We start from the raw sequence: 22,904 nt of genomic DNA on the forward strand, positions 1-22,904 counted from the left end.
CGTGACAACGACTTTCCTTTCTGAAATAATATCTTGTTTGAATTGTGGCAACTCAGAGGGACGACAGCAGTCACTTCCTATGCTGACTATCACCACAGACAACACAGAGGCTGAGAGAAATATTAGCGCCATATTTCAAGACGAGGTTCGAGAGGAGGTATTGTGCAATCAATGTAAACAGAACCAGGTGAAAGGATACAGTTATGAAATTCACAAACTACCTCCATGTCTTGTTCTAAACGTAAATCGTACCAGAGCAGGTGGACGAAAGAGCACAGTTCCTGTAACTTCTTTAATATCGCTGGAAATTTCAGACTTTCAATTGAACTTTTCCGATGAATGTTACGCAGGATATCATTATAAACTGCTATCTGCGGTCGTACACCAAGGCGTAGATTGCAGGAGCGGTCATTACTATACATATACGTTTAGGAACAACGGAGTGGTCTGTCATAACGACGAAGACGTAGAGAGATCTACGTTTGGGGAAGCGGTCGCAGACATAGCGGTGAATGGCGTTATTCTCTTCTATGAGCTTTCGCCTGAGAGCAGTGCCATAACATGGTTCACAGAGAAAGACGATGAAGAAATACCCAAGTTGGAAGAGGAGAATGTTCCACTGTCGGAAGGTAAAACTGCGGACAACGGTACTACTGAAAAACCGCAAGTAAAGATACCTGATAACGCCGAAGAGCTTGAAAAGACGGTAGACCAGGACGACGAGTCTGTGGAAGGCCCAATCAGTCTGGAAACGCTTTCCTCATTGAATGTTTGCCAGGTATATGACAAATATTTCGAAGCGTCCATTCCGACTAATGCCTCTTTTTCGATTGACGAAAACGATTGGAAAAACCTTAGAAGCAGGCAAAAGGGTACACGATTACCTTTACAGTGGGTAAATGTGTTTTATAAAGGGCTCCGGCAATCAAACCCATTCTGTACCTTGATGTTCAAAAGACACCGGGTTTCCAAGAAGGGCAGCAGGAAAATTTCCGGTGACATTTTCAGTGCTTACGCATATTGCTCTCGACGACCGACATGTTCCGTTTCGGCAAGACTCTCGATGGCCAGTAACCTAAAATGCATGGTGTTTTATACAGGCTGCGTCAAACACGAAACAGATGAGACTTCACAGCGTCCCGTGCGAGCCGATGAGAGGAAAAGGCTGCAAAATGAATTGTGGAAAAGCCATTGCCCATCACGTTTGCACACGGAACGTCTCGGAAAGCTTGACGAGCATACATTGGCTAGCGGAAACCTAACCGGAGTATGTGTCGATGGCTCTGTTTTCAAACAGATAAGCTACGAGGGAAGACGGCAACTACAGAGCGATAAAGATTTATTAACAAGTCTTCTTTTGAAAAAACAAGATAGTTTGAACAACTACATCAGACAGATTTCTGCCTCTCCGAGCTATGTAGTCTCATTTACGGACGCTGGGGTTCGCCTCTTCCATGAGCTCGCAAAGACAGTGCCATTGCACTGGGATGCCACGGGTTCAGTGACATGGAAAGATGGCAACAAGGAATATCTGTATTATGCTATTGTTTTCCCAAATCCAACGAGACAAGAGGAGGGGGAGAAGTCATCCCCATGTCCCATAGCAGAGCTAATTTCAACAAATCAGTCTGAGCCAACTATATCTAACTGGCTTCAGTTGTTTAGATACAGAGAGAAGAGCATATACGGGTTTAGAAACCTAACAACCCCTTGTTTAATCTCAAGCGATAGGAGCCTTCCATTGTTGGTATCTTCACTTAAGGTTTTCTCTGGAGAAACGATGAAGCAATACCTGGAGAGAAGCTGGAGAATCGTGAGCGGTGTTGCTTCTGACGAAGACTTGAACGGCATGGTTGTACACAGCGGCCTTTGCCACTTCATGAAGGACGGCAAAGAGTACTGCCGTAAGTACTATAAGAAAGAAAACTCGTGGTTTGGCATGTGCTTGTTTCGTCTTCTCGCAGAAGTTCGCGTGTTGCAAGACTTTCGAAAACTGATGTATTCGATTTGCATTGTCCTTCGAGCAGAAGTCTACTCACCGATCTGTCAACTTCACATGAAGGAAATCTTGTCAACACTTCGCAGTCGAGATTCCTCTGAAATGAATGAAATTGTTGTCACTGACAACGAGTACGAGGGAGAAGAAATAAATCCTTTGAAGCAAACTCAAACAAGCAGATGCACAGAAGAGGATGCTTTAGTTCAGGAATCGTCGAATTTCAAGACACTATGTCACAACATAGACAACGACGCGAAGGAAGCCCTGTCGAAAGAGGAAAGGACAGCTGGTTACGATAACTCAAAACCAAACTATTTCAAAAGCAGCCAACTGATAGAGAGAATGCTGACATATGTTTTGCCTACCATTCCTATCTGGTCACAACTCATTCTAGGTGACCTGACCAGACACTCCACAAAATATCAAAAGGCTAATTACGACACTACCAGATATTTTATCCGCAACCCACCAACGACACAGGGCTACATGGAAGCATACAATAAAATTTTTAAAATGACGACGGTGGCCAACTTTCGATTTCGCTTGGACGAATTACTACAAAGAATGTTCACTGCTATCGAGGCACAACAAAGGAAGTTTGTTCTCCAGTATAGGGTGCGCAAGCAAAAGAAAGTGGGAAAACGAGCAACAACATTGGTGGAAGAAAAATGGAGTCGGACGTCGAAAAAAACCAGAGATGATATGAAGAAAAGATCGAGCAAGGGGGCCATTGGAAACTGCAAAACGGCAGCAGAAAATATTCTACAGACAGTTACATTCGAATATGACAGAGAACGAGGAAGGAAAACAGAGGACTCCACTCCGTCTCACTTAAATAAAACGAATTAAAGGAAGTCAAACACCCTAATTGGAACTCCTCGAACCAGCAAAACCCTCAAAAAGGCCAACCTTAACCAAAATGACAAGAAATCCTGGAAACGGGAAATAAAGAAAAAGGTAGTGGAGGGCAAACTGTTGGAAACCCAGACGATAATCATTGATAAAGAAAAGGAGTACACTGAAAACTACGACCGACGGGATCTGTACGAATCACTATTGCGTAATTCGTGGTTAGATGACAACGTAGTCAATGACTATTTAGAGTTTCTGCAAACACAGATGACGAATTTCAACGTGTTCCTTTGCAATTCATTCCAAATGAGTTCACGAATTTCAATTTCCCAAATCGCTAGAAAATGGTACAAAGCACAAAAACTCATCGGAAGTAGATGGATTCTCCTTCCCGTTAATCGCAACGGCGTACACTGGGTACTACTAGCTGCAAATGCAATTACGCAAACACTTTATTATCTCGACCCCCTTGGAGGCGACAATCTTGGTGGAGAAATGAAGTGCTTCATTCGTTTCCTTGACGAGAGGTCAGCGTTGGAAGGACATTCATGGCGTTGTACGAGATGGTCGGTTGAAACAACTTTTTCTTTTAAATTGCCACTCCAACCAACCCCAAACGACTGTGGTCTGTATATCCTTCTGTACGCCAGAACTTTGTTGTTGGAGAAGGAAATGCAAAGGAACATTGACATTCAAGCAGAACGGAATTCAATCTACCAAACACTTCACAATTACGATATGCAGCGGTTTTAAAGTTTCATGTATACATGTTCCGCGAGATACTATTTACTGCCGAGAAACACAGAACTGTAAAAATTCAGACTTGGTGCCAAATTGTTAATGTGAGAGATATTATACCAATGACGAGATTAAAACACTGTCGCTTTCAGTATATGGAAAACATTTATTATCCTTAACGACGAGCTTAGCGGCGCTTTGCACATGTTTCCGGACCTATATGAATTCATTGTTGGGACTTATCATGCTTTCTACGTACGAGTTTGGCAGACATCCAACTATACCATCCACCAGTTTTTGGGGTGAGTGTCATCTTTCCAACCCGTGGGTATATATGATGTGTTCTCGATGAAAGTAAAACTATTCTGCAAAGCATAGATTTGTTAACCAAAATATGATCACATAGACTTGTAACCAAAATATTATCACATATTTCAGATCAATGATCTGCTGATGTTGCTATAATTGCCACTTATACTTGCCACTTATAATTGCTTATAAAAGCCTTTTCAGACTTAAAATGTTTCAGTTTGCTAGTTACCAAAGGAAATATTTCACGGGGTTCTTTGATAGTTTATGGCTTGGTAAATGTGCAAAACGTTGTCTTCTAACGTTTTCCACACAGATTCCCTCGCTTCTTCACCGACGCATTCCAGTTTATCTTTCATGATCGGCGTATGACAACTTGACGTTAACTTCCTACAGTAAGTATGTTTAACTAGTCAGTAAGAATAAATGAGCAACAACCATTCTCCTTTCTCGTGTTAAGCAAATAAAGTAGCATGATTAGATCTTGCAATCATTTGGAATTAAAAAGAGTAACAGAACGAAAGAAATAATCGTCTTGTTGCTACTAGAATATTTTGTGCTATGTCTTTTGTACTGAAGTAATTCTTACAGACAATGGGAGCAATACTTGAAGCCAAAGGAAATATTTAATGAGGTTCTTTGATAATTAATGGCTTTCAATGTTTCCATACAGATTCCATCGCCCCTGTATATATACCGACGCATTCCAGTAAATCTGTCACGATCGGCGCATGACAACTTCACTTTTACTTTATACAGTAAGTCTGTTTTAACTTTGTCAGTAAATCTAAATAAGTAACGACCATGGCCGCGCATTTCTCGTGTTAAGCAACTAAAGTAGAAGTAATAGATCTTGCAATCATTTGAAATAAAAAGAGTAAAAGAAAGACAGAAACTTGCTCAACAAAAATAAAATGATTGCGATCGTCATGCTGTGAAGGGAAAAGGCAATTGTTCGAGGAAGGGTGTTTGCCACGCCAGAACAGTTACAGATTCCCTCTTTGGCAAAATGTTGCTAAGTTATGAAATCATCACTTTCATAGTTATTTCATCGTCATTCACCAGGTACCATTGAATGAAATTTAAATCTTAGTTTGAACAGAGGCAGAAAACATTAACCGGTTCATCCCTATATTTTTCTACAGGTTAGCAAATTGCACATTCAAAGTTTGCAGAAAGCCGTATTCACAAATGTTCTCCGTACACACTGTTTTATGGAAGCGCAAGTTATGCAAAACCGGTGCCGTTGGCATTTGTTATGGTGTCAAGGAGGAAGAGGAAGGACGACCATTGGGCTGTACTCAGGGCAGTATAAAAGAAGCCCTTCCTTCTAACCCAAGAGTTAACCGTTTCGTCTTGGCCTGTGATGCTGCGAAGTATGAGAGCAGTTGAATCCGTCTTTCCAGATGGCACCATCGAAGGCTGTCTGTTTCACTGGCGTCAAGTGGTATGGGGAAAGGTGAATTGTTTTTATATGTTTTGGCAAGTCAAGAGAAAAAATAGAATGCATTTTATTTATACATAATGAAATTTAATCTATACATCCGTCGTAATATATTATATATTTTTCTATATCGCGGTACAAGATTTGAGATTGAGGAAAGCTTATTCATCGTCAGAAGCTGTGCAAACGTATATTCGAAAACTGATGATGGCATTACCTATGCTACCACTACAACAAGTTTGGCCTCAGTTCGATATTCTCAGAGAGGAGCAAAAAAAAGGAGTGGTCTTACTAAATGGAATCCACCTGGACGTGTGTATTAAGAGAGCCATTCACACGATATTGAAGGTATGTCTCAACAATCCTTTTTTGTATTAAATACTATATCACTTGTATTACTGGTCATGATTGAAGTTCCTCTTTTGTTTTCATTTACACATGAAATTATATTTACACATTGTTTTTTAGGATGGCGTCGCTACCTGAACCAAATCGCTGGAAAGGAAGTACCGTTTTATGATATTGTTACAACTCTACACATAGTGGCTGAAACCTTTGTTACAATGTACAAGTGTTGCTGAGGTCGGAAGGAACACTGAGGAGGGTCAAAAAAAAAAAAAAAAAAACGGGCACAAAGGACACTGCAGTCTCGAGTGCAGCAGTTCTGGGAAGAGTTTGAGACAGGAGACCAAACGACTGCGAGACTCCTCAAGTCATGTTCGCGACTGTTCGGAACCATGGACACAAAACAACAATAGATAGCCATAATCAGCTGGACAGATCTGGCATTTTTTCAGGAACTAACTCCTCGCCTGTCCCCACGGGGAAAAAAGAGGGCATGGGCAGGGCCTTGGGGGTAGTTCCCAAGTGCGCTCAACCATGTTTATATATCTAACAAAAAACTAACATTTTCACCAAAAAAAACATGAAACAGACTGAACTGTTGACAAGCGTTACATGAAGTATGTAAAAGGGACGTTCCTTTGTTAATGCGTTCCATGTTTTTCTCCCTAAGCCTTAAACAAGTAAAAGAAAGCAAGTTAAAAAGGAAACTCACTTTTTAAAGTATTGTCTACAAGAATCTTAAACTGTATTCTTGTACCATTATTCAAGAGAAAAGAAACTATTATTAAACTCACCCATCTTGAATATACTAAAACATCTATTGACAGCCTTCCCACCAAATCCTTCCTATCTATGCCATGTTCTAATTACAGAGCAAAAATACAATAACATGGAGGGCTGCCGACACTGGTATTAAAGAAAACTTCCCAATGACTTCAACAATGCTTTCCACACCTACCAGATTTTACTCTTTCGAAATAGCCTAGCCTATATGCCTTCCTTGGTTTATCCCCTAAAAGCGTTACTTTCCTCACTTGGCCGTTTTAGTACACAGTTTCGTCAAGTACTGCAAATATCTCTTCCCACACAGCTTCTGAGTCCCGTGAAATATGAAATATTTTTTTCACTAACATCTCTTTGATTAAAATCATAAATTACATTTACTACAGTTGCTTCACTACCTAAATTTAACTCTTTCAAAAACCCGTAGCCAATTAGCCTTCTCTCTTTCGTCTCATGAGAAACGTTAGTTTCCTCCCCTACAAGCGTTACTTTTCTTCCCTATGGTTTCGAAATTAATGTTTTAAGGGGAGGAAACTAATGGGTCAGCAAACTAACGGGAGCCCTACATTATGTCTGAATTAATTTAAGATCTCTCATAAATGTTTTCAATACTTGATATGTTTAATTTTTTCTGATATCTAAAATTCATTTTTAATAAATTTGAGATATCGCCAAACATTAAAGGGTCGAATATGATCTGAAAGCTATATATCATTTTATACTGCAAGGCTTACCATTTCCGGAGTAGAAGGAGAGTGAGTGGGGTGAGGGGGCTTTAAGTATGGTCAGGACACGTCGCAGCTTTTATGGAGGGACTAGTGATTATAGGTATATTTACTGTGTATATGCTGGGTTGTGGATGGGGCATTGTACAGAGTACTACAAAAGGGTAAGTTTGGTTGAAAATGTTCCTACTTCACTGTCGTATTGTGACTATTAGTGAAGAATCTATTTACAATAATCATATGATTTATCATTGAATATTGATGTTGCTATGGGGAGAGATTCAGTTGATGAGAGAAGGGGTATTAGGAGGGAGGTTGACAACCGGGCAGTAGGTATGATTGATGGGAGGGGAACGAATTGATTTGTGAATTATGAAGTCAAAGCAATTAGTTTCTCATTTTTGTGTATTTGTTTGTACAAGTATTAAATTATGCGCATATAAATTAGCCTTTCATGAGACCCTTGTTCCAGTTACAACAATTGAGGTGTCAGAGATGATGTGCATGCACAGCAGCACTTATCACTCGAGATGTTTGGTAGCCTGTAATATATTCTAATTATTCACGAATGAAAATTTAACAGAATGTCAAACAATAAGTCATATCCCACACATTCAAACATCAAATTATACTTTACTGCAAAAAAAATAATACGTCTTGAACTCATCGAGCTATCAAGATTTCATCCAAATAATTTCAAATGGACTATAAACTTTTTAAGAAACCTCACTTCAATACCTTCCCAACAATGCATATGTTCCTATTACAAAACGTGACTGGATTTTGAGTAATTAAAATTGGTAAATAATTTCCCCTGAACCTCCTTGACCGGCCTTTGTATATAGTTAACAAAAATGTATCATTTGTTAATACAAATTAACGCTGATGTAATATTAATTGGCTTTGTAAAGCAGGGAGTTCCATAACAACTCCCTTGTGACACCTAGACAACCTTTGAAGTCACAATGATAAGCTGCTTACATCGTCTTTCTCAACGTGGGATTCAACGGTAAGGAATTAACCTAACCGTTTAGACAATTATGTTCATTAAACAGTACCGTAAACTCACACTACGGAAGGTACAGTTAGCATACTCGTTCAGCAAGTTGGTGCTGAACGTGCATGCTAACTTCATTTGGGTTTATTTACGGTTAAATCACGAATGTACGGCTGAATGTGCGGCTCACTTGACTCTAGTCTAGCACTGTGCCAGCCAAATTAGGTTCGGGGTTACTATTAAATAATAATACGGCCAAATACTCAATAGGGTGAAGATTTAAAGCATGGAGAGCATCAGTAAACAGCTTCTTAACCCTACGCCGTACAGACAAATGAGGACAGACCTGCTTTCGTAAGCGAAATCTTGCACGACTGTAAATAAGCTTGAAACTCCGTATGGTAGATATCGCTTCATGCAATGCACATGAAATCATTTCATCATGACAGTCTATGGAACGCCAGACGTACCATACGTAAGCTGACAATATAAAAGGACACGATGATAACACAAAAGCACACGAATACATTTGCATTATCTACATTATCGGCTTGTACATTTTCATGATCATGGTGTTATTTTATATAACCATCAAGTACGTCAGCAACATCATCGTGTACTTTTATGATATCATGAAGTTTTTTTACATTATCATCATGTACCTTTACATTATCATCGTAAGTTAGGTCCTGTGGCGTTCCATGTTTACCGTTAACCAGTTACTGTCAACTGCTACCTTGCTCCGCAATATTTGATCATCTCTTGCTTGGCGATAGTGAGACATGGCATCACAGAACTCTCCGTAGAATGAACTACGACCAGCCAAACAGCAGTAGGAGACAATAAGAGATATGATGCTTTCATGTGTCTGAGAATAATTTTATAAAGCTAAATTTAATAATTGAATTCGTTAAAATGAAATAATGATATAAAAGGACAAACTTTGCCAAATTGCTGTATCACTCGACGTGGACCAGTATTTTTGGGTGCATACAATAGAAACCTCAATAGGAAAATATTATACTTTTAAAGCCTCAAATGACATGTTAACAATGCGTAATAAATTTGTCGCTGTAGAATGTTGGTGATATCATTCAATGGTTCTCTGCTGTTCAGTTCTAAGAACGTGTTTTGGATCATTGTTAATCTTTATACTACAGTGGATTAACATTAAGGTATGTACTGAGGAGACGACGTCATCTCCAATTTTCCTTAATCAAGCCTTCCATAGATTATGCATACTTTAAAGATAAATGTCTTGCAGACCAGAAACAGCTATAGAAATATTATACTATCACACATTTTGTTTTTAATGTTATCAATTATGATCTGCCTCAAGTCCTTTATTAGAGTAAATGAAATCAAAGAAGTTGCGAATCATGCACTGATCATAAACAGAGATGAAGACTAGAGTAGTGCTTCTAAACTGGTGTTTGTGAATAAGAGTTTCTCGTAGCTGACACTTGAATGATATGGACTATTCAACAATAAACAGCAAAATATCAATATCGGAAGTCATTTGAAATTGTATTGTTATTTTACCATCCACTGCAGTAGGTAAGTTAGGTAACTAGAAGGTTTGTTTTTTACCATAATATTTCGAAATATGTGGTAGACCGTATCCTGAAGTTTTATCTTGATGTTGCAGACAAGAACACTTCCTAAGCATATGTATATATCTGTATTCAGGTTTGATAGAACAAGGCATTCGAACTTGCTACAAGTAGGGCATCTATCGTTGAGTCTCGTTTCTAAAGAAAAAAAAAATGTTTCTATCGCTATCAGCTAGAGTGTGAAAATATTTCAGACCATTTTACATGTATGAATGTATGTGTTTCTACATATATGCTAATTGAAGAGAATTTTCGGTGCTAAAACCCAATACTCAGCTTGACGTCAAGTTTTTCACTCCTAATTTGTGAACAAGTCAACTTTCGACATAGAGAGAGAATCGAAATTTGGGAGATTTTAATCAGTGTAAGGAATTTGGAAGGACAAAATGTTCCTTTGGGTTGTTCATAAGTCTTATTGCAACACCTATACGTTTGGCCAATAGGCATCTGTCCAGTGTCTTTGTTAGGTACGAGGTCCATCTAGGTTGGATATTCGACATAAAATCAATCAGTGACGTCACAACCATGTTCGTGCCGTTCAAAATTATTGGAGTTTGGGAGGGTTTACTTCAAATGTCATTTTCTCTAAACCTGTAATTCACATTTTTCGGGTTACTTGCGAGAAATCTGAGAAGCAGCTGGACGATGCTTCAAACTGTGCAATGCTCAAAAGTTCTGGGGAACTAGTAGTTATGTTGTTTCTTCAAAATTAAGAATTGTTTATTCAAGATAACCTGGTAGAAAGTGTAAACTGGGAATGCATTGTTGCATAGTGTTATTGTCATGTGCTTCAATATTCAAGATTTGATTATTATCACGTGATACTTCAGGCTGTACAGGTCTTCTCTTATCGACGTTCCTAATTTATGGAGAAACTTTCTAGTTCTATGGAACGCGTGATTAAGCATGTGTGGATTATATTTTGTTAGATTAAGAGTTGTTGACACTGAATCTTTTACGATCTCTTACATGTTTTTCTGTAGGCATAGTGATAACGTGTTGCCTTAGATTCAGCATCGGCTTTGTGATGAGAAACAAGCCGGTCACGGTTTTACGATTAACTAGCAGACTTCATGTTGGCGCGACAGGTGGAACTGTCTAGACACGGAGAGATTGGTATAATCTACTGGTGAATGCTCAATGTTCGGTTCCCTTGACGGTGTAGCCGACATGTTATTCGTGTTGTCCTGTACACTACACGACGTTGTACACACACCTCACTATACTCTACACTACAACTATATAGAACAGCTAATAACCTATTTAGCAATAAGCCAGTTCAGAGTTTCCAGTGCACAATTGCGAGAGATCTGTCTGCTCGGGCAGAGCTGAGCTGTACCCTTTACCCCTTTACCCTTATTGTGCAATAAGCTGTCATACAACTCTGAACTGGTTTAATGTTGTATACAACAAACACATGTATGAATGCTTTGTCAACATATTGCGAATGTGCTAGAGTCGAAGTGTTTAATTAAACTGTCGTTCAAAATATAGAGGTGTTCATACCTTAATATACTCCAATTCGTTATTGTGGAAAATTGTATTCACCAATCACAGAAGGTTTTGGACAAAAACTATATAGCTATAATAACAAGTGAATATGACCAGTGTCAAAAATGGGAATGAAATTATTATGAATTATAGCATTATTATAGGAATGTACAGGACTGTTATCGTTCCATGAGTATAGTGCATCATCATCAAACCATCCCCCATCTGCACCACGACAACCGCCACCGCAACCATCACCGTCATCGTCGTCGTCGTCATCATCATCTTCACTATCACCAACACCATCACCATCACCATCAATACAAACATAACCACCGTTACAGGCGCGTATCCAGGATTTTCTAACCCGGGGGGCGCGAATTACCATCTAAGCGGAGCGCCACCATCGGTTGGCGCGGAGCGTACAAGAAAATTTCTGGTTTTGATACCCCCCAGATCACCGGAAACGGCACTTCTCGGGCTTGAAAATGACCAACCAGATGTACACTTTTGCCTGAGAACCAAGTATTTCCCAAAAGTTTTTTTCCATCCATAACCTTTTTGAAGATTGTCATCAGTCACACATCATGTTCGACCTCATTGCATGTCCTATGGATCATTGCTTTTGTAGGTGATTCTACGTCACGGCCCACAATATCCGAAAGCCCCACTTTTCAAGGTTTTAAGCCCATTATTTCTTGAGAATTTGAAAAATTCACATTTCTCGTGAATAAAAATCACTTCAAAACATACCCATAATGTTGCACAAAATTCAATCTATGGACAACCAATATAGAAAAAACTTCCTTCAACCCCTAACAGACCGGTCAAAATTGCACGAGTAGAGGGAAGTGTGATGTAGAATGTTGGTCAGAAATTTTCGAAAATTCAGACACAGTTAATTTATTGGTGTAGAAATATTGCAACCTCTTATAATGGCTATTATAAAACTTGGTTGAAGGAACAGAAAAATAGCAGATATTTCCGATATCAGGTATATCGAAACCGAACACTACACACATAGGCGTAGCTAGGTCCCGTAGGAGGCGGGGGCTGCAGCCCCCCCCCCCCGCAACCAATTTTGTTCCCATTTTTTTCGGGCACCTACTGAAAGAAAAATAAATAGCAATGAATAGCTTAAAAATGATCTCCTTGGTAATTAAAATAAAGTTCTAAGCTTGGCCGACATTACTACTGTAAAAGAGAGTTTTGACATAAATGGATCTGTATGCAACTTTCACGGACCGTAAGGTACACGATGCCATGCAATGTAATGACCGATGCTTGCTTATATGAAATTGGCATCGATATGTTGAACGCGCGCTTTGCGCGCGAAAAATGTCGGCCTTTTTTCGGGCAAGTCGTTACAGCCCCAAATCCAATTGGGCTCCTACGCCTTTGACTACACACATAGACAGTTTTTTGAGGCTGTTCATCTTGGAACATGCATTTCAATGCTCACTGATATGATGTTATATCTGCTCTTTGCTTTACAAATTCGAACAGACGTGTAGCAAGTAATTGCCAAGGGAGGGGCGAAGCCTGTAGGCAAACTATCTAAGCGAAGCGCCACCATGGGTTGGCGCGAAGCGTACAAGAAAAATTTTGGCCGAAAATGCCTCCCAGATCGCTGCAAATGACACTTCCCAGGCCTTGTAAGTTGCATCTAAGCATTGTCTATTTTGAAATTACTAGCGATGTCGTAAAGAAAATTTGCTCGGGGGGGGGGGCGGTCGCCCCCTTCCCGAAATGCGTCATGTTCCCCGACGACTCGGTCGAGTTCAAGACCAGCCACAGTTGGTTCCATATAGCACAATTGTACTACAATTTGTACAATTGTTTAAGGCGTCCATACACACACACGCGTCATGATAGACCATATATAGTATTTATATAGATACATTAGTGAGAGAGGAAAAATGGAAACGTCAAAAATGGAGTTGTCGGTGTAAGGGGTAGGGTGAGGCGCACACCCCCTCCGTAATCCTTGATCTGTCACTGGCTACCCTGTGTATATAATAGGGATCAGCGCTTTAACTATGACTGTTCCTCTTTCTCTTCCCGAGGTCTTGGCTCTCTTTTACTCCCTCCTTTTCTCCTTTTTCTCTCTTTTTCCTTTTCTTTTTCTTTTCCCTTCCTTTCTCTCCTCCTTTTCTTTTTCCCCCTCCTTTTCCCTTTTTTCTTCTCTTTTTTTTCCTCTCCTCTTTTCCTTACCCGGGGGGCGCGCGCCCCCAACGCCCCCCCCCTGGATACGCACCTGGTTACCACCAACATCACCATCACCATTATCATTATCACCCCTACCACCGTCATCATCATCACCATCAATATCACCATCAAAATCACCACCATCATCAAAACTCAACATCACCACCACTGTACCACGAACATCACCATCATCATCATGACCTTCACGATCATCACCACTATCACCAGCATCATCGCCACCTCTTCCATCACTAACATCATCACCACCGTCAGACGTGAATTCATCATTTTACTACATAACTGTTAAATATAAAATCGATCAATTATGTGCAGAATATTAAAAAGCTCATTTTTATTGAATACGTGAGTTGAATAGCTGAATACGTGATAATGAGAATTTCGTCATTTTATTTGCAAAATTCTAATATTTCAATATCATACTTTAAAGTGGAGTGTTAGCTCAGTGGTTAACACCGGTGCCTTTCAATCATAAGGTCCCCGGTTCGAGTCACTCCCAGATTAATGTATGTCGTCCAGTTACAGAGTTGTTGACAATTAACAATTCATAATCATGGACGTTAAATATGAATGTGAGAGACTGACTTCGGTCAGCTTGCGGCTTTGATAAGCCTATGAGGCTTCTTCGCGAGTTCCTGCTTGCAGGAGGATTTAAAGTACATACAAACATACATACTTAAGTACTCCGATATTCCCCTTCTTCTTCTTCCTTTCTCCTGTTTCCTTTCGTTTATTACAATAGCAGACTCACAGACACTGATAAATGTCCGGGTAAACGATCGATGCCATTTTGCATACATTTCTACCCCCCCCCCCCACCCCACCTCTCTTTCTCTCTCGTTCTCTTTGCTGATGTCTTAGTTTGGTCTTACATAATTTTCACAAAACATTTCGTAAGATATGGAACACAAAAGCGATAATCCACACTTCATTCACCAATAATGTTTTGATCACATTTTCTATATCCAGATGCTAACCTAACCTTTGCCCAAGCTGTCCCTTCAACGATTCACCACATACATACGCATTTCATGAAGTGAATTCACCAACATCTTTCGAGAACTTCATCACACAATCTGCACACTGCTAAAAGAAAAATGCAACTTAACGATTACAGCTAAAACAATATCGATAGAATTTGTAATCTTTTTTCTTATATTACATTATATCAAGTTATAATTTTTAAAGCCTATGAATCTAGATTTGGTTAGATGTCGAATTTGAAAAAACGTATTAGTGTATCGCACAGTGTGTTCGATATATTTATAAATATCAGCAAGTTCTGAACAACGCTGGCAACACTTTCAACAATGCAAATATCAATAATGCCCTTTCTTGAAGCCTTAGTGCCCTTTTATATTACACTACATTTCTTTCTGACAGGATGTCAAACTACTCTAATGTTCAGGATTTTTATTAATACTAGGATGAAGCCTCATATATTCGCGTATGTTCCTGTAGTAGGGCATACAGACATCAAACTTTATAACAAGTATCAGTTAAGAACAATTTCTGCCATGTAAACCCCAAAAATTATTATTTGTGCGTGTGCTCTTCATTTCGGTCAAGAATTCGGTTTTAATCAAACAAATGCAGTTAGTAGTTCTTTTCCTTCTCTACTGGTCTCATGTATAAAGGTCAGGCTTCCTAGCTTCTCTTCAAGTTAAGAACTCTATGCTTTGAGGAAATTGATATAGATAAGTTCTGCAAATGCGTGCGGTTTATGGAGATGGATATTTGATGAATCCACAATCCTTTGAATAATGAGGAAACGTATGAAGCTTAAATCCGACCGAGTTATGTTTTTAAAATATATACGTTGACGCGAAATGAAAGTCTTTTATGTGAACGTTTAGTTTATGGAAGGCTTTAAAAACATTCACACGCCGATGCAGAGATTCCTGGAATGACTTTGGAACCGAGAGTCTGGTTTGATGTATGGTAAACTATGGCCTGTAAAAACGTCTTATTGACAGGTACACAACAAGGGAGCATTGCAGCCACTCCCAGATGTCGGGAGTAAAGATACATCAAGTTACGATGGTTGTAATCTATTGCCATCACGTGATAGTTGCATCTTCCACGACAATAGTTAGCTGAAAAGGTCGGAGGGGCTCGAATCCAATTGTTCCATCCAATCGCAGTGAAATTTACCTCGAACTGTTGGAGGCAGCACTGGGAGTCTCTGGTGTGACTTCTGCCACATCGTTGCGTGATCAGGCTCCGTTTCTCACGATGTTCGTTTTCCAAGCACTTTTCCGTAGTTATTTCAAGCAAAGGTGTATGTTTACCGAATATTTCTGTAGAATCGATTGTGTTGGTATCGTTTAACTGATAGAGGGAAAAACTGAAATTACGACTAGTTATTTGACCACGACGTGGCTCAAGTTCGATGAATATCCAACCATCCTTCTTGTCTGCATCTATAGCAATGCGGTGCATAAAATCATTGGCATAGCTCTCGTAAATAATGACGTCATTTGTAATGTTCGCATGCGTATAAACCCACAGCTTCTCTGACTTGATTTCACACTTCTTGGAGCCGTCGTCTTCAAAATGAAAGCACAAAGCAGTCTGGTTCCATAAGCATCCGTTTGACACTGTGAGACCAAAAAAAGAAATATGCTAATTATCTACATACCAATGTTTCCAAAAATTGGACGGAACTATTTTCTCTTTCACTGAAGCTAATTAAAACCCTCATTTTGGCATTGATCAATGACTCTATACTTAAACATCAAACATGCAACACGTAAACAATAAGTTTCATCATTGCTGTCTACATGGGCGGCGATCATGGGGGGGGGGGGAACGGGGGGCATATCCCCCCAATATTTTAGGTGGGGGATATAGTATCTAATATCCCCCCCTCTAATATTTGGTTGCATAGTTCTTTTTTTGTGGCTATAAATAGAAAATAATGCGTGAGATTATTTATCCAAATCATATTTGGCGGTGGCTAAAACTTCATCCAACACATGCTGTATGAGGTAAATGACACATTGTCGTTTCTGTGACCTGTGACTGTATAGCATGTTGTCACTTATGATTATTATCATAATGTCTGCACACCTCTTGTGTATGAGTGTAAGTACGTACAATCATATATATGATCCACATCGATATGCAAGGGCGTAGGAACCGGGGGGCTGGGGGGCCAGCCCCCCAGTGAAAAATGTGGAGGGGCGGAAGTATCATTCCGCCCCCCCCCCCCCCGCTTCGCAAGTCAGAAAACCCCTTTTTCATTTCCAAATGAGAAAAAAAACTCATTTGGAGCACCAAATTGCATCTAAGGCCAGGTGAAAATACAAAATTAAGTTTACAAAATGGAGTGGGTGTTGAAGTGTGCTATATTGTACCAAATTGCATCTGAGGCCACCTGGAAATGCAAAAATTTCCAAAGGGGAGGGGGACACCCCCTCCCCTTAGATCCCTCCCCCAGACCGTACATCAGTCTTCAGCCCCCCACTCAAAAGTACCTTCTACGCCACTGTCGATATGGGTTCACTGGGTTCCCATTTGGCCTGTTTCCTACAAGATTTCTAATCGCGTGCGCGTAGCCAAGGGGGGGCGAAGGGGAGACCGCCCCCCCCCCTCGAGCATATTTTTTTGTATTTTTTATGATATCGAAGTTTTATAGTAGCCGTTATAAGAGGTTTTAATATTTGTACACCAATAAATTAACTGTGTCTGAATTTTCGAAAATTCCCTGACCAACATTAATTTCTTCATCATACTTCCCTTTACTCGTGCAATTTTGACCGGTCTGTAGTAGGGGTTGAAGGTTTTTTTTTCTATATTGGTTGTCCATAGATGAAATTTTGTGCAACATTATGGGTATGTTTTGAAGTGAATTTGTTATTCAAATTCTGAACAAATAATGGGCTTAAACTTTGAAAAGTGGGGCTGACGGGTATTGTGGGCCATAACGTAGTATTACCTACAAAAGCAATGATCCACAGAAGATGCGATGAGGTCGAACATGATGTGTGACTGGTGGCAATCTTGAAAAAAGGTTATCAGTGAAAAAAAAACTATTGGGAAAAACTTGTTTCTCAGGCAAAAGTGTATATCTGGTTGATCAATTTCAAGCCCGAGAAGTGCCTTTTCCGGTGATCTGGGGGGTTATCAAAACCAGAAATTTTTTGTACGCTGGGCGCCAACCAATGGTGGCGCTCCGCTTTGATAGTAATTCGCGCCCCCCCCCCCCGGTTAGAAAATCCTGGATACGCGCCTGTATGTATTATGGGGATGAAAGTTGCTACGTGCCTGCACCCAAGCAAATTTTCCCTCAATATTTGAAACAAATCGCCGCCCCTGGCTGTCTAGTCGTTGATTATTCCCCAGGATTCCGGAGAGAATCTGTTCTGTCTGATTGCTCGTCAACTGTTCATCGAAGTACGCCTGTTTAGGTTCATCATGGAGCTATAAACTCTGTCTATAGCTCCATGGGTTCATATTCCTGTTTGCTATCGTATCAGTTTTTTAGTAAATTGTTTAGATAAGAAGATAATATCTTATTTTTTATTTTTTAGAATTGACGAGATAGGATAAGTGTCAATTAAACGAGTTGCAGAAAATTGTTCAATTGCTCAGATGGGATGAAGTGAACAATTAAATAGGCCTATTTTGCAGGAAAATGTTGAATTGAAAAGATACGATTAGTTGTCAATTAAACATTTTGCAGAAAATTGTTCAATTGCTCAGATGGAATGAAGTGAACAATTAAATATTTAGCAGAAAAATGTTGAATTGACGAGATCTGATAAATTGTCAATTAAACATTTTGCAGAAAAATGTTCAATTGCTCAGTCAAAGCAACTGAGCAATCCAACATTTTTTTGATTTTTGACAAGATATTATCTTGTTATCTAAACAATTTACTGAAAAATGTTGACTTACTGGGGCAAAGTTTTCTTATGTTGATGGCGCTTTTAAGCTTCCGTATATATGTCATTATCATGCACTATGAACTTATTCCAGCATTTCAAACACCCGCTCGAGTTTGTATCCTTGTAAGAAACTATTCCCAGTTCGCGATTAAGTACTGTTACACGGTATGTATAAAGTTGGTATGGGTCACGGTCAAGTCGCGAATGGTATGTCGCAAATAATAATACTTGAACGGTATCAATAACATATTCCACTATTGCAAATGACCCAGAAGTCATGAGGTATTAATGATATATCTTGAATTTGATCTCTTTTTACTTTACTGTATAATACTCAAAACGTGCGTACAGGAGATAGCCTACTTGATATCACGTATCATTGAAGCCTTGCGAAAATGTTTCTGTAATATTAAATCGGTGCAAGCCTCTACAGATGCGTATAGGAGGCTATTAACGATAAGAGGTGTGTGGGGGGGGGGGGTACAGGTTTATTGATTGGGAGTTATGGGGTCGCTATAATGCTGCTCTCCTACGCCGCTAGTTCACCGATTGTATACGATGCATACTAAGAAAAGTTTTCGACCCACATTGAAAATTTGTGACATTCTGTTTCTCGGTATAGGCCGGGTTCCCTAACTGGGGTGCAGAACCCCCAGGGGTGCGTGAGTATATCCCATGGGGTTCGTTAGACGTTTCTGAAAGTCAAAACTAGAGTACTTTTTGTTGAACTAAAATCTGATATATCATATAATTTAGTAATGTACAAAAGTCGTACTTATCGACAACCTCTACAATATTACACACTATGAGCTTCATCTTTTACGAAGCACTGTGATACGTATTATAGTATAATAATGACTAATATCGTGTCTCGAAAAGTTGGGGGTTCGTTGACAACTCTGACATCCACATGGGGTTCGTGGGGGGGGGATAAAGTTAGGGAAACCCTGGTATAGGCTATATGGGCATTCAATGATGTCGTCTTACAAAACGAACTGAGGGGAAGAAATCAAACGAAAGTTCACGACATTGAATATAAACAAGCATATTGGAACGATGCAAAATAGAACAGTGTATGACACTTTAAAGAAAAATAGGAATAACTATATCCCTTGAAAACAGGAGGCAAAAACATCAATAAAAGTAGCAAGACAAGTCAGAATGTTTCTTGCAGTCATCAACGTTGACCATGCTCTCATGTGATGTATACGAAATGTAAAATCACCAGGGTCAACCTTCACTACCTGCAGTCCCCACTTCCGCTTTACACGCAAAACTGGATTACAGGTAGGAATTCGGAGTGGCACAACAATATACAACGGATATGGCAAGCCATGTGGGACAAACACTGCATAATATATCCGCGTATTAATTGGAATTTATACGCGTATTAATTGGAATATATACGCGTATATATTATTAGCCAATCATATGGCTTAAATATATCCGCGTATTAATTCTAATATATATACACGTATTAATTCAAATATATACACGTATTAATTCGAATATATACACGTATGAATTCGAGTATATACACGTATTAATTCGAATATATACATGTATTAAATAAAATACATATGGGGATTAAATCCAATATATGCACGGATTAATTAGAATATTCACGAAAAAATATTTCCGCTCTTGCTGTGTACATATACCAACGATAAATTTTTTGGCGGGCTCGCGAGATCGCTTCAAAAAGCGAAACTTTACACATGTACAATTAATACGCGTATATATTCTAATTAATACGCGGATATATTATGCGGTGTTTGTCCCACATGCCTTGCCATAAACGGAGGGGCACAATACTCAAGTACTGCCACACACGATGGTGGGACAGATTGTGGGAGGCTCATCAAAGATAGTATAAACATATAGTGACATTACTTCCTAGGCAATGTCCCATTTTGTTGGGTACAATCAATTAATAATCCATATGTAGGCCTATCTCAATACCTTCCGCCCCTTGGATCAGAGTGACTGCTCGCTATTGCATATAGGGACCAACCCAAGCGTATTAATGTCTTTAGTATCATTTTCTTGCCTAAATCGTAAAAACTGGAAACATCTTACCTTTCCTCCCGATCAGAAAGACTTTCGGTGGTGGAACAAGTTCTTTTGGTTCGTGTTCGAAAGACATTTCTTCAAAGCTGTGCGGTATTTTGGGAATAGATGACGTCACATTTGGTGGGTTTTCTAACCCGAGGGCCTTTAAAATTTTCATTTTAACAAGATTTGTTCGAAATTCACGTTCTGCAAGAGAGAGTGTACCTCGGCTGGGATTATCGTTGCCCGATGGGGTAGATGTACTGTGGCATCCACTACAAGCCGGTGACTGCGCAGAAGTCCAGGCTATCCATGACCAAACTAGCAGTAAATGTGCAAAACCTGACATCGCTGATAGCTTTGCTTTCCCCATATTGCTGTCGTCTTCCGCGAACCCCAAATGAGAATTGAACATTTTATGGAAGATTATTTATTTGACGCTATGGTATTTCAGTAAATATAAACAAGATACATAATACATCCACACCCACAGGACTGCGAGTACATGCTAGCATGTATCCAAAGAACTTTGAGCAAAATTAAAGACAAGAAGAATTGGGTTGGGAGGTGAAAGGTTGTTTCTTTGGTATAGGCCCCTCGGCAGACGATATCTAAAACAGGTGTTGATGGACTCGTTTGTTTGCAAACGGTTGTCGGCGTTTTTCAACGTGAAAAAATGCGGAGCCACAACAAAAGAATTTGGCAAAAAAAAAAATCGGCTGCGAACACCCGGGGAAATATTTTTGTTATGTTAAGGACTGACGTAGTACAACATGAAAAGTTTCGGAGAATCGTTTTCAAGTTAGCTGGAAGTATGTTTAAGAATGAATAAGCTGAAAAGAAGATTTGGAAAGTTTTTTCTTGGAGCTGATTAAAGGGCTTGCTTATCCTATAATTATGTGGGTCATCTTTGGCGTAGTGTATGTCACGAGCTGTATTTGTATTCGCGGTATAAAATATCGTCATGTTTGCTGATAAAATCAAACAATAACAATAAATATATATATATATATATATAAGAATGGGGCTTTGTTGGCGATTACCCTTTGTACAATGTTATATTGTATGATGCCAAAAACTTGCCTTCTAGACCTTCACTTACAGATCCCAAAGTATCGAACAAGACAAGCACCGGTAAAATGGATCTACTGTACATTGAGAAACGATCTTCTCAGACGGCTCCATGCATCTGCCAAATTTGCGGTTAGTACTACCGGCGAAATCATATTGTAACAGAGGAACCCGAGAATTCCATATCCGGGAGTATGATAGTGCCAAATATACAAATAAATTCCCTCAAGCCCAAACCATGGTTGGTCTTGAACACAGACCTCTTTAATGGGCTCATTTATATTACTGCACATCTCCATGTTACGCCTATTCCGTAAGTATACCAGACAGACGACAAAACCCGGTTCAATTTTTGTGCCGGGGTCAACCGGTTAATTCTCTTATTATAAACCTGTTAATTATTTTGGAGAGTTAACTGGTTATTGAGAATCGAAGTGTGCTTGTCCCCCATCCCCCATTGGGTAGTTTTCTGCGTACGCCCATGGCGGCCCTACTTGTACGTCTCCGTGGCTTTGCGACAACGCCTACACAGGGTGGTAGCTGACTGCGTATGTTTCATGTATTCCCTATATATATATATATATTTAATTGTAAACAGAAAAAACAAATTCCATCTGTTTTTGGATTGCTTGACTTTTTGAAAGGTTACTTTAGCTTACAGAAATGCATTTTTCGATCTAATATGAAAAATGATTGGGACCGATATTGGGAGCCTTGGGTAAACTTATTGGGAATTAACATTGAACATTACTAAAAGATATACTATCCCATTGCATGGGATTATATTTATTTGAATTATTTTTGTGTTTAAAAAGCAAGATGATAGATGTTGATTGTCGTTTATGTTTGTACTGAAATGAGAAAATAATATATATATATATATATATATATATATATATAAATATATATATATATATATATATATATATATATATATATATATATACATATATATATATATATGCAATTTCGTCACTAATGTTAACGAATAATTGCACGTAGCTATCGTTTTCCCAACCATCTGTTGTCTAATGTTTAGCCTTCTATTTGGCAGCTAAGATTTATCTCGCATTCATAAATCTATGATAGGTTAAAGTAATCACTAAGTGATGATTAAACTGGTTCTCTTTGAAGTGACGACATCAATTTGTGGCAGTTTCAACCCGCAAAACGTTCCTTTCTTGAAATTGATATTATTTTAGATGTAGGCCTCTTCCTCATATTTGTTGTACATATATATATATATATATATAACTATATATATATATATAAATATATATATATAGTTATATATATATATATATAGTTATATATATATAGTGGTTAGGGTGTCCGAATATAAAACGGGAGGCCAGGGTTCGAATCCC

At 39.1% G+C, this 22,904-nt stretch overlaps 3 protein-coding genes across 3 annotated transcripts in view; 1 reads left to right on the forward strand and 2 right to left on the reverse strand.

Moving 5' to 3' along the window:
* The window catches only part of LOC139976892 (translation initiation factor eIF2B subunit gamma-like), a 109,529-nt gene extending 100,849 nt beyond the window's left edge, over window positions 1–8,680 (reverse strand). The window contains exon 1 of the mRNA XM_071985770.1: window positions 8,539–8,680. The gene's annotated coding sequence lies outside the window, so the exon portion shown is untranslated. The remainder of the gene's footprint in view (window positions 1–8,538) is intronic.
* On the forward strand, window positions 80–8,388 carry LOC139977382 (uncharacterized). The gene is made up of 2 exons (XM_071986684.1): window positions 80–5,690; window positions 5,811–8,388. Exon 1 carries the CDS (start codon window positions 80–82, stop codon window positions 2,846–2,848), a length of 2,769 nt encoding a protein of 922 aa, XP_071842785.1. The 3' UTR covers window positions 2,849–5,690; window positions 5,811–8,388.
* A 5,154-nt stretch (window positions 8,681–13,834) lies between the features above and the next one.
* On the reverse strand, window positions 13,835–21,052 carry LOC139976909 (inhibin beta C chain-like). Its single transcript, XM_071985799.1, has 2 exons — window positions 20,494–21,052; window positions 13,835–16,122 (listed from the first exon to the last, which is right to left on the reverse strand). The coding sequence occupies exons 1-2, from the start codon at window positions 20,879–20,881 to the stop codon at window positions 15,392–15,394; spliced, it is 1,119 nt and encodes a 372-aa protein (XP_071841900.1). The 5' UTR covers window positions 20,882–21,052; the 3' UTR covers window positions 13,835–15,391.
* Between the last annotated feature and the right edge of the window lie 1,852 nt (window positions 21,053–22,904).

The sequence above is a fragment of the Apostichopus japonicus genome, chromosome 2 (genome assembly GCF_037975245.1).
Source record: "Apostichopus japonicus isolate 1M-3 chromosome 2, ASM3797524v1, whole genome shotgun sequence".
Taxonomy (NCBI): Eukaryota; Metazoa; Echinodermata; class Holothuroidea; order Aspidochirotida; family Stichopodidae; genus Apostichopus; species Apostichopus japonicus.

What these genes read in the sequence shown, in the direction of transcription:
- LOC139976909 (XM_071985799.1), bottom strand. Translation starts at nt 20,881, where the DNA reads ATGTTCAATTCTCATTTGGGGTTCGCGGAAGACGACAGCAATATGGGG. An exon ending in CTTTCTGATCGGGAGGAAAG is followed by an intron (nt 16,123 to 20,493) that starts GTAAGATGTTTC and finishes TTGGTCTCACAG; the next exon opens with TGTCAAACGGATGCTTATGG.
- LOC139977382 (XM_071986684.1), top strand. Translation starts at nt 80, where the DNA reads ATGCTGACTATCACCACAGACAACACAGAGGCTGAGAGAAATATTAGC.